Here is a 16,853-nt window from a genome sequence, read left to right as displayed (position 1 = left end):
AGTTGGCAAGCCCAAGGCACCGCCTCTCCGTGACCCCCACTTCAGTTCCTCAAGGCTGCAGCTCTTTTCTGGGCCCCGGGTGAGGAGAGGAGACACTGGGTATCTCGAGCCCCCTATGCCCTCGGGGCTGCACACACAGCGGGCCCTTGTGCTGATGGACGCCCGCCTGGCAGTGTGGAGTATTCCCCAGAAACTCGGAGCCCACCACGGGGAGGGGACACTTCAGGGCTCCCGATCAACCCCACAGATTCCGTGGAAGAACATGTCCCTGAGGTCACGCAGCAGAGTGCTTTGCAGGACTCCAGGCCACAGCAAAGGGTGAATGGATGCTCACCCTTATCACGATGATGATGGCGAAGCCACCTGGGGCCACAGGTCCCCAGCAGGTCCCATCTCAGACAGAGAGAGCCTCTGAGGAGCAGCCGCGGCCACACGTCCCTTTGTTCTCTCAGCCATTGATTCACTGGAGTATTTATAACTCTGACTCACTCTCTGCTTCACTCCTGACACCTCTGTTTACGCACCCTCTTGCTCATCCTGACAATCACTCGCTCCCTATTCACCAACTGCTCGCCCACTCCCTCATGCCAACACAATCTTTAGAGTCCTACAGGGTCAGCGAGGCCAGTGCTGCACCCAGGGGGGGCTCAGCGCCACGGAAAGGCGGTTGGGGCTGCGCCTCTCACCTGTGATTTCCCTGGTCCCGCCGTTGGTGTGCTTAAAGCGGTCTCCTTCCACACGGACGCTGGGGCAGAGCACGTCTGAGGAGAGCAAAAGGAAAGAGAGGCGGGTGAGCCGGTGTGAGCCACAGTCAGGCTATGGGGCGTGACCTCCCACGGATCCCCCCGCCCCCAATCTCACAGCACGTAGGGTGTCCTGTGCCCTGAGCCATAAACAGGGCCGGGTCCCTACCAGGAGGGGCTCAGAGTGTCCTCTGCGGTAGGGAGCCAGACACCAAACCCATGTGATCAACAGGGCGACAAGTGACAGACAAGGGCGCGGGTCGCTGGGGGTTCAGGGCAGGGCTGGCGGGGGTCGGGGGAGCAGCAGTGGTGATGCGGCTCCCTCTGAAAGGGGAGGTCAGACTCGGCCGGGCCGAGTCCCAGAAACACGGGTGGGGGACCTCCGAGCAAAGGCCTGAAGCTATACGGACAAGTCCAAGTTGGCGGGGCGTCGTGAACGGTCGTGCCCGTGTGGGGGCAGCCAGGAAGGTGCCCTGGAGCATCAGGTGCAGCTCCAGAAGGAGGCAAACCCTGCCTGGTCCCACACAGACCACAGTGAGTCATTCACGCGGTAAAGAACACTTCCTTCATCATAGGATCTGACGTGAACATCCACCCGACTGTCCTCGTGATTCTCCACTTGAAAGGAAAAAGTTGGAAGGAGAGAGGACTCTCTTAGTGCCCCAAACACCCCAGAACAAGCACCAGCTTTGAACGTGGGGGTCCTGGGCCCGGTGCGGCCTCCCTGCGAGTCCTCCTCACCCCGGTCTGCACCCCGGTCTGCGGAGAGCATCTGGAGTACGGGCAGCTCTCCAAAGCCCACAGCACTCGGGCCCCAGGGCTGCTGGGAGCGCTGGGCAAGGCCACGCCCACAGCCGGACTGGGACAGGAGAGGAGGCCCATCCCAACACCTGAGGCAACCTGGGGTGGGCCCTCCCGCCCACGAAGCCACTTGGTCACACACCTTGTGTCATAGCCACACAGCAGTAGGCACGTCACCCTCTCACCAGCTCCCATGACCTCTTGTGATAATCTGGGGTGTAAACATTCAAGTTCGGGGAAGGTGCAGGGCCCCTTCTCCCATCAGCAGTGAGGGCAATTGGGTGCGATCCTTCCTGATTTGAGAGGAGCTATTTTCGGTGTTTATCCTCAAAGGCACCGGGAGGTCTGACAAGCCCCATGGAAGAGGCTATTTTGGAGCCAGCACCAAGCCGCCTGCCCAGGACCAGACGCTGCAGGGGAGGCAGCCACCGCGCAGTATTTAGATGGCGGCACCCAGGACAGCGGCAGCTGCGGGGTGGCCATCGATCACTGTAACTTTGGCAGCCGGCCAGGGTGACTGGCTGGGATGGTGCGTCACTTAAAATGAGTTGACTCAGAGGTTCTAGCCTTGATTATGAGCAGGCAGAGCCTCTGAGCTTGTCTCTGCAAATGTCCCAGGGGAGCCGCCCGGTCCCCGAGCCCAGCGAGCAAGGACAGTTTGAAGACCCTGGGCCCAGAAAAGGTGGGGACTCTTCTCAGAGATGTCAGAGCTCGCCCACACCAGCTTCCAACCCCCTTGTGGGGACATCACTAAGGCTCACAGAGGTTTAAGGGGCAATTTATAGCTGACTTAGTTAAGTCAGGACAAATGGCTCCCAAAATACCCCATCCAGCCAGCTCCCCAGGGCTGCAGGGGCCCCAGGGTCACCTGCTGGGCGGGGAGATAGGTTAGCATCCGAAGTCCCTCTCAGCCTGTAAGTATGTCCTTTGGCCAAGATATTCCCGTGTCTGGATAATGATCTGTTTATTTCTGCATTAGCACATTTATTCGAAGTAAAATATTCATAGAGCTCCAGTGATGTTGCGGGCACTGAGCTAGTTAGTTCTGGGGACACACAAAAGGGATTACCGGTCAGTCACAGTCCCTGCCTTCAGGGCACTGGTGGCCTAACCGTGGTGGCAGACTTGGAACCGTAAACACAAGAAAGTGTCAGAGTTGCAGGACACCCTCGTGTCTCCTCGCTCCATGGGCTCGTCCTTAGAAACCTCTGAGAGTCTCCTCAGCCTCGAGCCCCCACCAGGGCCTCCTCTGGTGACCAAGAGGTCACTGCACCCCGGGGGAGGAGGCCCTCTTCCCACCCCGTGTCCTGGAGCTGAGGTGCCACTCTGAAGGCACTGTCGCCCTGTCTGCCTGCCTGGTGAGTGGGAGTCTGTAGACCTGGCCGGGTCTCAGTCCAACGCTACATCGGCGCTGCCCTCACGCTCCACGCATGAATAGGTCTTGAGTTCATGCAGAAGAAAAATGACCGGGGGCACCTGAACTGAGAAGCAAATGCTGAGCAGGGGACTGGACAGCCTTCTCGGCACAGGCTGATCATGACGTCGATGAGCCAGTGAGAGAGCTCACCAACTCCTGGACTCCTGCTGTGGCAGGGTGGCAGACACCTTTTGTCGTCAATCTAACAGCATTTCCCCATGCCTTCCTGGCTAAAAGAATGTCACTTTTGCTCAGAATGTCACTTTTTCTCAGAATGGCAGAGTTTCCTGCCCAAGGAGAAAAGCCGTGGTTGGTTGGTCTAAGCCAATTATGATTACTCTGGCCCCATCTTTCCAGCCTCCCTTGCAGCTAAGGATGGACATGTGACCCAGTTCTGAACAAAGAAACCAATAAGAGAAGTTTGCTTTGATTGGGAGAAGGGTGGTCTCTTAAGAAGCGTTTGCTTTTCCCAATGTAAGAGGATAGATAGGTAGATGGTTTTGGCAAGTTTATTTTCCCTTTAACCTCCTTCAAATGTTGTCTGGTCGGGGAGGAGGCAGCTATCTAGAAGAATTGAGGCAAGAAGGACTCCAACCTCTGGCCAAGGTGTAAAGCACAGAAAAAGTGAGCTTCTGCTTGCCCAAGCCACTGTAGTTAGTTTTTCTCTGCTTGTGCCTGAGTGTACTCCAGACTTGCAGGCATTTCGTTCCTGAGCTGCGTGGATGAGCCAGGCTGAAGGATTTGACGGCCAGCTTCTCCTTCCCACGCCCGAGGATAATTGATGAGGGTGGTGAGAACAGGCCCGTTATTTTTCTGGGGACAGAGCTACTGACAGATGGTATTACCTTCACTACCCCAATAAATATGGATGCGTCAGGTAATCACAGGGGATCAACAGAAGCAGCAGCTCTGGAGTGAAGGACGGGTAAGTTCTCAGGAATCAGAAAGTGTTTGCAGTTAGTTCCTGCCCAGTTGATTGATTTTCCTCTGCATAAGCATGAGAACGCTGGGAAGGACTAACAAGGACGTGGCTGAGTACAAAGACCCTGCTCTCGGAGTTCGTGTAGCACCGCCCACCGATGTCCGCCTTCCCCTCGGTCTTTGGGTGAGTAGAACATCCCAGACTTCCGGACAGAAATACGGCCTCTCTTCCCCCAGGACGGGTTCTGTTTCACCAGAAGCCTTCCACAGAGGCCAGACTCCGGTTGGTCCGAGCTGCTGCCCCAGGGGACAGCCCAGGAATTCACTGAAGTTTCTCTTGAAAAACACTTCAGCTTGTCCTTGGTTCACCAAATGGCAAAGAGGAGAGCGTGTCCACGCATCCCGGGAGGACGGTGGCACAGGATGGTCTCTGGTGTCCCTCTGCTTTGCACGGACACACCCGTGGTTCTGCCTGGAGAACACGCAACCATGCCGTCCCCGGGCTCTCGGCCAAGGGTATCTCCAGTTGGAAGAAGAGGGTTCTGGCAACTACGGAGCCCCTACTGTGTGGCTACCACCCCGATCGGGACGTTACCCACAATGACCATCCAAGGAGGTCAATTTGTTCCCATTACACAGATATAAAAACTGAGGCTAAGAAGCACATGAGACGGGAGTGTCTGAATTTAAACCACATTTCCCAGCCCCTAGAATCTAGGGGTAGACATGGGGGCCCCCGTCTAAGAGCTTGGCAGGACCAGAGGAAGCGGGAGCGGAGCCCAACGGGCGGGTAAGCAGGGAGAGGAAGCAATCGCTGCCCATCTATCACCGCCCAGCAGCCGCTGCTGAGGACAGCTAACCACAGGCGAGGTGCTGACATCCCGAGTGGGCAGGGAGGAGGCGGAGGGGGGAGGTGAGTCAGACAGCTGCCGGCTCCCCGGGCCAGCGGGGAGATCGTCCACACATCCCAGCTTTGTACAGCAGGCAGACTCTGAGCCAGGCCGCCGGGACACTGTGAGTAATGACCGCACCCTCACGGCTCGCTCCGGGGACCGAGTGCCACAGGTCCAGACACTGTTCGGGACCGTGTCTGCCCTACTGGGGGACAAAGTCACCACTGCGACCAGGAGATGGACACGCTTGCTGTGCACCAGGTGTTGAATACATTACCACATTGAATCAAACCCTCACTACAGCCTCATCGGATAGGTGCTCCTGGTTACAGAAGGGGAAAGAAAGGCTCAGAAAAGTTAGAAAACGGATTGCCCAAGGCCACAGACTAGGAGATGGCACAGTCAGCCTGCTGGCTCTGGCAGAGGCTCTTGACCACTACCCCAGGCAACCTCTCCAAGATCACCTTCCCAAGGTCATCCAGCCCATCGGGGCCTGAAGTGTGTCTGTCTCCAAACCCTGCTGCCTCCTGAGGAGCCTCTCTGGCTCTTCCAAGCCCCAACTTGTAGAAGGGGCTTGCTCGCTCCCAGTGCATAGAATTCAGGTGCGTTCTGAGCCTGGGCCGCTTGTGCCCACTCACATGCAGCGGGGACTGGGAACCCAGGACAGGCACACCGCAACCACACCAGCCTGCCCTCCGCCGGCACCGACCCAAAACAAGTCCCATTCTCTCTCATCAAAGCCAGTGGTGGGAAGCGACAGAGCACTGCCAGAAAGAAACACCCCCTGGACCTGCCAACAGCCGGGAGCCCCGGGTCCACGGGAGCAGAGCCACACGTCCTCTGTCCCAGGAGGAGCTGGCACGCAGAAGGTGTGTGGGCACAGGTGTGGGTTGGAAAGTGTGCTGATTCGTTTGAAGCCTCCAGAGGCAAAGGACGCAGTGACGAGGGCCATCGCCCCTCTCCAAGCCCCAGCACGGGCCTGCTCCCTGGGGCGAAGGGAGGCTGCGGCTGGCCCATGGGGGGCGCCGTGTCCCAGGTCTGGGGCTGCAGACCTCACCTAGACCACGTCAGCTTCTCCTCCTGCGTCTGCGCACCCAGGCCGGAAACGGGTGTAAAAGTCCGTGGGGGTTTAATTCCCATCCAAGGTCATCCTGGAGATCAGATGGCACAGCGGGGGGGAAGTCGCCGATCAGACACTGGCATCTAACACACGCTCCTTCATTCATTCAGCCAGCACACGCTTGCCAAGTGCTGGCCCCTGCGTCCTGGCGTGAGGAACCAACAAGCAAACACACAGGAGAGGGGGCCTGCCCTCTCGGTGCCCACGTGCCAAAGACAGAGACGAAGAGAGAGCCACAAGCTGGTTGTCACGGGGTCAGTGCAGTGGGTGAAATCAAGGGCGATGTGACGGGGCCACGGGGTCAGGGGTCAGGGTGCAGGTCAGGGTGCAGGTCAGGTATGCTGGTCTGGGCAAACCTCTGGGCTGAGCAACACTGGAACCGAGAGCTAACAGGGATGTGAAGAGCCAGGGGAAGAGCACACAGGCAGCAGTTCCCACCCGGCCAGCACCGGGTGCTGGGGGAGGGAGGGGCTGGTTTGCCCTGGCGGCTGGGACGCAAGCTCCGGGGGAATGAGTGGGGAGAGGGACAGACCGGGAGACGCTGGGTCCGGCTCTGGAATTCAGGGTGACCAGGAGAGGGCACGCCAGGTAGAAGGCAGTGGTCCTCCGGGGTCCCTCGGACCTCCTTTCCCGCCAGGGGAGTGTCCACGGATCAGGCACCAGTAGGTGTCACCAGAGACTGCAGGACCGACCGCCTGCAGCAGAGACTCAGCCGCTGCCTGGAAAGCAGCTGGAGCACAGACAGTGGTTACAGCCCTGGGAGCGGAGCAGATTGTTCAGAAACACAGAGAGAGGGAGAGGCGTCTCCAACTAGGTCCCAGGCCTCCGGCATCAAAGCATGGAGGAGATGAAGAGGAAAGGCAACGGAGGGGAGGCTGGTGAGGCAGGACAGGAAGGAGAGGGGTCCCGAGGTCACATGGAGGTCACATGGTGTGTGAGCCCTGCACACACGCCACCAGAATAGGGCAGCAGGCACCAAGCAGTGGGACGCTGGTGCGCAGATCCCGGGGGCTCGGGCGTTGGGGTGGCAGCCCGAGTGGAGGGGCCTGAGGGCCAGCGGCTGCCGGGGCCGCCTCCTCGTTCCCTGCCGCCCCACTTGAGGCGTGATCACCCATCCACGGTGCCTCTAGCAGTGATTCATGAGGCTTCTCCAGGGAAACACACCTGCTCCCGCCGCTCCCAAAGCGTGTCCCTTTTCCACAAGAACGTCTTCCTCTCCAGGGATTTTTTAAATTATTTTCACCAAGAAAATTAGAAAGATGCTAATTACTCTATTTCCAGGTTGGGGCTCCACGAGCAGCTTTGTGCGCTGGCCGCCGCCTGCTCTTCCTGAAACCAACAAGCCCATTGTTCCAGGGGACTCAGCCCGGCTGGAAAGACATCCAAACTTCAGCATGAGGAGGAGGGAGCTCAGAGGGGGAGGAAAAGGCAAGACCTGTGACTGACTCTCGGGCACTGAGCACGTTCGCATACCATTACGCAACTCCAACCCCAAGTGAGGTTTTCAGGAGAGAGAACAGAGGCTCACAAGATCAGTGACTGGTCCCCAAGTGACAGAACCCACATGCCCAGATCCAGAGCTCAGGCCCAGGATGGTCTGACCCAGTATCTCCCACCTCCCGTCCAGCGGTGCCCCGATGTCCAATCCTGGTGCATGCCGGGTGGATGGCCGAGGGGGAGAGGAAAGGCCGGGGTGGGGTTAATGGTCCATCTGTAGCACAAGGGTTGTGGGGACCCCCCAGAACCCCTCTGATGAGCAGAACCTGTGGGACTGCCACATGACATGGGATGGGCAGGGGACCCGAGTGTGGCATCGGAGGCCAGGGGTGCACAGGATGGAGGTCAGGCCCCTCAGGACCATTGGACACTCGTGTTCTGCAGGGAAGGTGCCGGCTTTAGGCTGCTGGCCTCACTAGGGAGTGGAGGTGCAGGACACAGTGCGTCCTGAGCGTCCGCCCTCTGCTGGGACAGGACTGTAGACCGGATGCTAAAAAGGCCACCAGGGAGGGGAAGGGCGGAAGTCCTGCCCTCCTGAAGCCGGCATTCCAGGGGATTCCATTTAATTCTCGCAGCAGGCTCCCTGGGGGCTGCACCGTTCCCAGTTACAGATGAACAGTACGGTGGCACCTCGGTACTTGTCGCCAATGTGTCGGAGCTCGGGAGACGTGCTGAAACTGGGGGATACGGGACGACGGGGCATTTTCTCTCGTGGGGCAGCGTCAGGACTCATACAAGTTCTAGCAAGTGCAATGAGTCCCGAGCAAGTGCCCGGTGCTGAACGGTTTTTTCTCATCAAAATGCAACAGGTGCCAGGTTGACAAGTTCTGAAGCCGATGAGCACTGGGGTATGGCCGTCGAGGCTCAGAGAGGCTGGGTGGCCCGTCCATGATCCCTCTGGCCGGAAGTGTCAGGGGTAGGACTCACACCCAGGTCTGGCTGACGTGCTCAGCCCCCCACGGCCCCCCCAGCGCACACTAAAGTCTGGCAGGCGGCACAGGAGTGTTACGGGAAAGGCTGGTGGCTGAGCTGGGCTGGGAGGGAGCACCTGAGAAAGGCACTTCTTGGTGGAATTCATATTCTGACAGTGTACAGTCAGGCCGCAGGGTCAGGACGAAGCCTGACCGGCCCCACAGGGCCGTCCCAGGTTCTCGTCCACATCTGGGCTGTGGCCCACAGCCTCCACCCTGCGCCGCAAAGGTCCCGGTGGCAGGGCCAACAAGGGCCGCCCGCTGAGGGGTCGTGCTGTGCACTCCTCCTCTTCGGTGGGTGAGTTTCACAGGCACGCCGGCTCTGGGGCGAGGGCACGTGTCTCCTATGCTGACCTTCGCCCCCCCCCAACATCTTGGCCTTCTGTCCCCGGCGCCAACCCTCTGACCCAAGGGCAGGCCCTGGGTGGGGATCCCAGAAGCTCAGTGGGAACAAACAGCCCTCTAAGCTCCGCCCCCACGGTCTCTGCACTGTGTGCTCCACCCCGGGGGCACCCAGGTGGACTGTGCGCTCTACCTGCCCCACCACACCTGTGTTTCCAAGCCCCTGGGAGGCCGGCGGGCCCAGCTCTGCGGCAGAACCCACGCTTACACCCACCCACAAACCCTGAGCTCCAGAGCATCGGCAGGGTGGGGGCACCCCAGGGACTTCAGCGTGAGGGGCAGGGTCCTAGCAGAGAGGACTGAGGAGCCAACCGACAGGTAGGGACAGAACCTCCCCTGTCCCACATGGATTCAGTGACCATGCAGTGGTGAAGTGTAGTGCATCCTGGGAGTCCGGAGGGGGGCGCAGCTGACGAGGCGCCCACTCTGGCCCTCGGGTGGGGACACACTCCGGAGCCAAGGTAGGGAGAGAAGGTAAGAAACGTAGTGAAGGAGGCCCAGGTTCTGGGGCAGTGCTGACCCTAAGTCACGCCACAGCCCAGCCAAACCATCTCCCCTCAGTCTCGGAAACACAGCGGAATGACTGAAAAAGCCCCAAATTCCCCCCTCAGGGTCCTTCCTGCCTCCTTCCCGGCGAGTCTGTGGCTCTCAGGGCGATGGACAAACCAGATATGGCGCTATTTACTTTTTCAAGTCGGCCACATGCTCTCCATTTCTGGGAGAAGCCCTATCTGTGTCCTGGCTCAGGGTCATGTCCCCAGAATACGACCAGTGACAAAGGCAGGCCCAGGGGACAGGATGGCCAGAGCCCCCAAGAGAGGGCAGGGGTCGGGCTTAGCCCTCTAATGCCCTGTAGAAGCAGACAGCTGGGCCCCAGGCACTGGGCAGAGGGCGACCTCGCCAGCCCCATGCCCGAGGGTGAGTGGAGGTGCGTCCCTGGATTGGCCCCGGGGCCGCATTCCTGCGGGGACTCTGGTGGGGTTGCTGGGAATCACAGCCAGATGTGAATGAGGAACAGCTGAGCCCCTCCTCCTTCCCCAGACCAGTGCAGCTGGCAAAGGCAGGGCCAGAACTGGAGAAGGCCTGAGGGCTGGGGGACGGGGAGGGTGCGCACGCAGGAGGGGGCCATGCCCAGGAGGGTCACCTCTGTGCAGAGCATCAACATCACCTGGCCTGCTCCTGAGAACTGCCGTCTGCCACCTTCTCCGAGGATCTGCAGCCCAAGGGGACAGCCTGGGCTGGGTATGAGGAGGGAGCGGCCACCAGCACTGTGCCCTCTGTGGCCGGGGACTTCCTGCCTGCGGCCTGGCTCCCGGCACCAACTGGCCCCCACACCTGGGGAGTGAATTGCGGGGGGCAGGTCACCCCTTCAGCTGCAGATGGCTCCCCCTCCTCCTTCTAGTGAACCAGCTGCCCACTCTCTCCAACCTGGGTGTCCTCGGGAGGGCATAACCGTGGGCTGGGTTATCAGTTCAAGCCTCTACCCACATCTCCTGACTTCTAGCCCCTGCTCCCACCCCACGCTCCAGCTCGCTGCATCCTGACTTGGTCTCCCAGCTGCTTCCGCCCAGTTGTGTGGTTCCGCCCATTTATGTCTCCCCTGCAGCGGGGCCAGGGGAGGCCACCAAGGGTCCGGGGCATCTCATCTAAGAGCCCTCACTGCCAGTGCCCACCGTGATGTTGCAGGACCCCCGAGACTGAGCGTCTCCTAAAACCGGGTGCTTCGCAGCCTCGTCCTCATCCCACCCTACTTCTCTGAGTCTCCAGTGCCCTCTTTGAATTTTCTACACGCATGGCCTCGAAACCACTTAAAACACACTGAGTTCAGAACAAGGACACACTTTCTCCTGCCACCCACTGTCCCCTCAGTCCCCCCACTCGGAAGTGTCACTCTCCAGTGTGCCCAGGAATGAGCTCTGAATCCCTCCCCTTCGGCCTGTACCCCCTGTTCTTTCTCCAGATGTGGCCCCGTGGGAACCTCCCTCCTCCACCACACCTCGTCCTGGGCCCCTGTCCCCCCGAATCTCTTTTCATACCTTCATGCACTTGACCTTCACAGGGGCGGTGGCACTGGCCCACCCATTTTACAGACGAGGAAACTGCGCACAGAGTTCAAAGAACAAGAGATGATCAGTGGCAAAGACAGGACTTCAAACCCAGGCCTGTCAGCCTCACGCTCCAGGCTGTGAACCGGGGTGTAAAGGGCTGGGGCCCAGGGGTTAGGGTGGAAGGAAGCGAAGCAGAGCCCTCTGCAGCCCAGCATGCTAGCCCGCCCGTCCTCCTTGCTGGCTAGGAGGGCAGCTGGCTGGGGTCTCGGATGGAGCTTAGTCTTGTAACTCGGTCCCAGGGTGTCCTCACGTGTCCCTGAGGCCCCCACGGTGCAAGACCAGTGGAACAGGAGGTGTAAAAAGAAGCAGGTGAGGCTGTGGCTCGGGGCTGGGGCCGGGGCGTGGCTCTCTGGGCAGTGTGTCCCTGCGTGCCGTGTGACGGGCCCAAGGGTTCCAAGCACAGGCCTGTCTCCCAGGTTAGGGGAACGAGCATCCTCTCTGGGGCGCCTTCTAATCTTCACCCATAAACACAGAGCCGGGAGCAGGCAGGCCCCTCTTGTCCTCCTGCCCAGGCCTCTCACGGGTCAGGGCTGCCCAAGTGTGGAGCAGGGTCTGGCCCTGCGTGCTCGGCTCAGGCAAGCTGAGAGGCATGGAGGGGGGGTGGCTTCGTGCAGCCCCCAGTCTCACTCACAGCCCCGGATCTCGCTCACAGCCCTGCTCTGGCCCGTGAGCACCTCGCCAGCCACCCGACCTGAGCACAAGGTGGGAATCGGGCCCCTGAAGCACAAGGTGGCTGCAGAAGACGCACCTGCTGAGCAGACGCTGAGGGCTTCCAGAACCTTCCCTGCCAGGGAGCACTGCCTCCTGCCCACCAGGCTCCCTCAGGGCAGCCCCGGGGCACTGTTCACACAGAATCGCCCTTGCCCACTCCCTCTCACACCTGCTTGTTTACAAACGTAAATAAGAATCTGCGTTGTTAAAAACCAACAAACGAAACTCTCTGCCCATGCGTCTGTTACAGCAGCAGCCGAACCGGCGGGTCAGGTGTCCAGAAAACGCATGCAGGGCTTTCATGAGCACAGGCGGATACTCGAAATGCACTGATTTTTATGAAGCTGCATTTTTTAAGTAGCAGCTGGGTGCAGGCTGCTCCAGGGTGAGGGGCTAAAGGCAGGGGTCTGAGCACCCCAGTCTCGGATCCTAAGTGCACGTGTGCATGCGTGTGGACGTGCATGTGTGTGGACGTGCATGCATCCGAGTGTGTCTGTGAGTGGTGTGTGCCCCTGTGTGCTTGAGCATGTATGCATCTGTCTGTGTGAGTGTAACTGTGTGTGTGTGTGCGCGTGTGTTTGGGTGCTGGCGCACTCAGGGAAGCCAGAGTCTCTAAGAGGGCAGAGACTGACACGTGTCCCAGTCAGATGAGTCTCCTAGAACACACCGCCGCTCTCATGGCCACATTCCCGTGGCCTTCCAGGCCGTGCGAGGCTGTGTTGGAAACGCGTCATTAATCAGCCACATTTCTTGGAAAGCCCCTGAATGTGATGTCACCGCTGCCTGCCACTTGCCCCGCGAGTGTAAGACAGGTTCCATCAGGACGTGAGAAGCACACAGACATGCGGAACTCCTCCGTGTATTTAATTACAGAGGCATCCATTTATACAAGATTGACTGTGTGTGTGTGTATATATATATACATTTTGCAAGTACCAATTTGCGGTGGCCACTACACGATGTCCCTTTACCGACTCAGAACTGAAGCCACCGTGTGAAACACACGGCCAGACCTCCGTGAGCCGGAGTGCCAGCCTGGCAGCGTCCAGCAGCGAAGCGACAGAGCGTCACTGGGAGGACTGAGCAAACAAGGGCACCTGCTCCCACAGTTGAGTGGGACATGCTCGTCAGAGAGAGTGAGGGAGGCCACCTTCCCTGGCCCCACAGAACGACAGGCAGGCCCTTGGGGTTCTGACGTATGGGTCACGGAGTCTTGGCACAGACGGGGGCCAGGCCGAGACACGCACCAAAGTGCTCCCCGGGGTCAGCTCCGGCTTGGGCCTGGCTGACCAGAACCATCTGCGGTGTAAACAAATTAAAAATAATTTGGGTGGTTTTTAGTGTTTCGTCAGTTTTGGTCACTTTTATAATAAAATTTCTCAACACGTCATCAGAATTAATTAGCCCAATGACTATTTCTAGGGTGACCTCGACCGAGACAGGCTTTGCCAGGAGGAACTCCCAGTGACCTGCAGGAACAGGGTGGGGCCCTGGTCTGAACTGCCTCTTGAGGCCGGCACAGTCCCAGGGGCCAAGCCACAGACAGCCACGTGGCGGCTCCAAGGCCACAGCTGGTGTTGTCACCAAATCCTCCGGGCCTGGACCCACCCAGGGCTCCTGCTGGGTGGGGCACCTCTTGGGCACACACATGTTCCCGGATGTGTGTGGTGTGTGCACGTGTATTTGGTGTGGTGTGTGTGTGTGTGTTCTGAGTTTACTCAGGACCAGGCCCAGGGACATGAGGACGGAGGCAGGAGTGTGGTCAGGAAGGACACAGTGTGTCCACTGGCGATGGGGACAAAGACACAGCCGGGCTGTGCTCTCTCTGATGACCACAATAGTCTGACTTACAGGGACTCGGGGCCCAGAGAAGTTCCTGGGCTGGATGTGCCATCCGGACCTGCTGACAGCTGGCCCTTGCGAGTGACCGCTGGGCCTTCCGGGGGGGGACAGAGGAGTGCCGGGCGCTGAGGTGGGCTCCGCTGCTGTCTGAGGAAGACGGCGGCCAAGCCCGGGACCTTCCAGCAGGGTCTGTGAGGAGGGGAAGAGCCCCCCACAGGGAGCCAAGGCTGAGGCTGGGGTGCAGACACCCCCAGTTTCCCAGTGCGAACTCTAGGAGAACAACACATTAACCTCCACGTCCTGTCCGTCCATCTGCCTCTCCCCGTGCCAGGATAGTACGTGTAATATCCGGTGGCCACAGCTCTCGCCAGAACGGCGACACAGCTGGTCACGACCACACCGACAAGATGGCCCCAGAGGGCAACCACGCGTCGCGAGACAAGGTGCCGGAAGCGTGGGAGGGGCCCCTCCTTGGCCGTAATCCACACTCACGTCTCAGCCCAGTTGTCCAAGAGCTAAAAGACAGGACCCAGGAAGGTGTCCTTTGTCCGTGGGAGGGGGAGACAGGACCCCTGCAGTGACCGAAATAGGAGTAGGTGGCAGCTCTCGCAGCAGCGGTGGGCATTCCACAGGCTGTGATGGCAAGCCGATAAGCTATATAAAGTTGCTCTGCGGCCACGACAGAGCCCGGGGCGGAGAAAGCTCTTAATTACAGCCAGCGTCCTGGGGCTGGGCCCATCTGCAGCAGCCGCCCCACACGCTGCAGGAAACCACGCTGAGACTGTGTCCCCTGGGGACCTTGTCAGGCCACAGAGAGGCAGGACTTGATGCCGTGACCCTGAGCCGCTTCCCCGGGTGAGCCCCAGGTCAGGGGGACAGCCGGCCAAGCCCCACAGCAGACCGCAGGGGGGGCGCTGGGAGAGGACCCAGGCACGTGACACCAGAAATCCATGTCTAATAACATCGGCTGCTAGTTGCTATTGCTGATGTTATTCTACTCCCAAGTTTGCGGATGTTTTTTTCTTTATAACACGGGGATAATGATCCCTTCAAGTATCAGGAGCACCTGTGGGAGGCACTGGCCGGTTCCCAGCCTAGATTTCAGCCAGGGTTACAGACGGGCCACTGGGAAGGACTCACACCCAGGCAGTGGATTCTGAACTGAATGAGGGCTGGACGCCTGGTGCCCTGGGACCCTGGACAGGCCAGTTAGGCCCCTGTGCCTCATCACCGACAAGGGCAGAATAGGAACCCCTGGACGACGTTCAGGGACCAGTGAGTGACTCGGTGGATGAAGATGCTCCCTAGATACCAGAACTCACTGGTAGGCAGTTCAGCAGGACCTGAGGCAGACAGACCGGGGAATGCCCAGGCTGGTCCCCACCCTGGGGGCTACCTCGGGGGACCGACGGTAATCACCTCACTGATCGCTCACTCCCTGATGATCACAGCCAACTCCAATGCAGGTGGACTCTAATGACCGCTGAGGCACAGGGCGATGAAGGAAGGTGTTAGAAAAAATCAGGGAGCAGAACTGCCAGGCCATTTGCAGCTCAGACTGAATTTGAATGAAGCCCTCAGCAGAGTGTACCATGAGGACAGGAGGTACCATGAGGTCCTGAGGTCCAGTCCACGGGGGACCCAGGGCATGTGCACAAAGACAGGCTCCTGTAGTAGCCACCCCAGGAGGTCCTGCCCAGCCCCAGCCCCATCCCGTCCTCTGCCCACAGGGTCACTCTCAGATGGGCTTCCAGGCTGGAGGGGCCGCTGCTCACAGCCCAACCCGGGCACCCGGGGGCTGGGGCCACTGCACTTACCGCAGATGCCAGCCCCTCACTCCCTGGGCCCTGTCCTGGGAACGAGCTTCACCCTGGGGCGCAGCCCAGGAGCCTGCTGTCCCTCAGAGCTGCCCTTCCTCCCTTCCATAGCCAAGCGGGTGGAGGGCGTGGGCTCTGGAGGCAACGGGGCCTCAGTTCACGTGCCGGTGTCTGTGCCATAGAGAGAGGGGGGAGAGGCCAAGGAGGAGGAGGACCCTCCTATGTGAAGTGAAATGTTAGATTTCCTAGTAGCCATGTTTAAAAAAAAGCAAAAAGAATCAGGTGAGATTAATGTTATGAATATATGGCATTTAACCCTAAATTTCCAAAAATCATCATGTAAATACATAACCAATATAAAAATATTTGAGAGGCTTTACTCTCTTTTTTCTATTAAATCTACAAAATTTAGTGCATTTATTTCCCCGGGCACTTCTCAGCCTGGACCGGCCCCAAATGGTCAGGGGCCATGAGTGTTGGCAGCGCAGGTCCCAGCACTGGTTTCCCCGCGTGGGAGCCCCAGTGCCGACAACCGGGGCTGGGGCAGAGTGCCACGCGATGCCACGCAAAGTGCTGTCTGGGTTTGGCGCCCCGAGAACGGCTGGCCCTCAGTTCTAGTCGCCCCCAGAGGAGTCAGCCGGGCCCTCCGCCGCTGTGTTCGCCCCGGCCTGGGAGGCAGGGCGGTGTCTCCCACGCCACCCGCCTCTCCCGGACCTTCACTGACCCTCAAAACCTAACCATGCACTTGCTCACCAAAACATGCATGGGTTAAAAATTTCCGTTATCCTCGGCTAGGATTCCAGACTCACTGACCACTCCTCTCTGCCCCCAGGGGGGCGGGGGCTCGTGGCGCACCTCCTTCCGCGCAAGGACGACAGCAGGTGCAGACCTGGTCGCCAGGCCCCTGCCCCTCACTTCCTTTAAACAACATGGCGGCAGTTGCTCCTGCGCACCCAGCTCCGTCCCAGGCCCTGGGGCACCACGAGGCGCAGACTGGGCCCTGGAGGAGCTTCTACTCTTGAGCGGAAGACAGGCCCAGGGCAGATAAAGCACAGGAAGCCCCACTGAGAGGAGCTGCTGTTCGGGCTGCGAAGTCACCCGCAGGTCTCTGCCACGCACCACGGGATCCTGGTTGTTTGGGGTTTCGTGACACCTCCTCATTCCGTCCTACTATGTGCGTTTCAGTGTGTTACGGTCGGCTGTTTTATTTCGTTGTGCTTTGTTTCTAACTGAAGTGACGGTGACCCGATTCTGCTTCCTCTGTCACCAGAATGGAGTGGGCCCTTGTCAGCTGACAGCTCTATTTACCAAACGGATCCCCCCAACAGCGGAGCATGACTTAAATCTCACGTCTCTCCAGGCGGTGGGAGAAGGCGGCTGGGGCGAAGCGTGAGCTTCTCTAACGAGAGGATAGTGGGCACCGCCGGGCCGGGCCGGGCCGGGCGGGCTCCAGTCCGTTTCCCCCTCTGTTGGCTCTGCCCCCGCCCCCAGTCTTCCTGCACGGATCACACCCCTTTCCTCGAGGAAGTGGGGTGCTATCCAACTCAACTCCCAAACGCTACACAGGCTCCTGTGCTTCGGGCCCCACATGGGGCCCCGGTCTCCGCTCC

The 16,853-nt window shown here is 59.5% G+C and overlaps 1 protein-coding gene across 1 annotated transcript in view; it reads right to left on the bottom strand.

The window, feature by feature from the left end:
• Positions 1 to 16,853, bottom strand: part of COL22A1 (collagen type XXII alpha 1 chain) — a 166,270-nt gene that overhangs the window by 130,965 nt on the left and 18,452 nt on the right. The window contains exon 4 of the mRNA XM_037166749.2: positions 687 to 761. Within this exon, the coding sequence (XP_037022644.2) occupies positions 687 to 761 (75 nt within the window). The remainder of the gene's footprint in view (positions 1 to 686; positions 762 to 16,853) is intronic.

This window comes from Artibeus jamaicensis, unplaced genomic scaffold (genome assembly GCF_021234435.1).
Source record: "Artibeus jamaicensis isolate MK-2021 breed Jamaican fruit bat unplaced genomic scaffold, CSHL_Jam_final scaffold_916, whole genome shotgun sequence".
Lineage (NCBI taxonomy): Eukaryota > Metazoa > Chordata > Mammalia > Chiroptera > Phyllostomidae > Artibeus > Artibeus jamaicensis.
The sequence above is the reverse complement of the archived record's forward strand: the minus strand, read 5'-3'. Positions and strand labels throughout refer to the sequence as shown.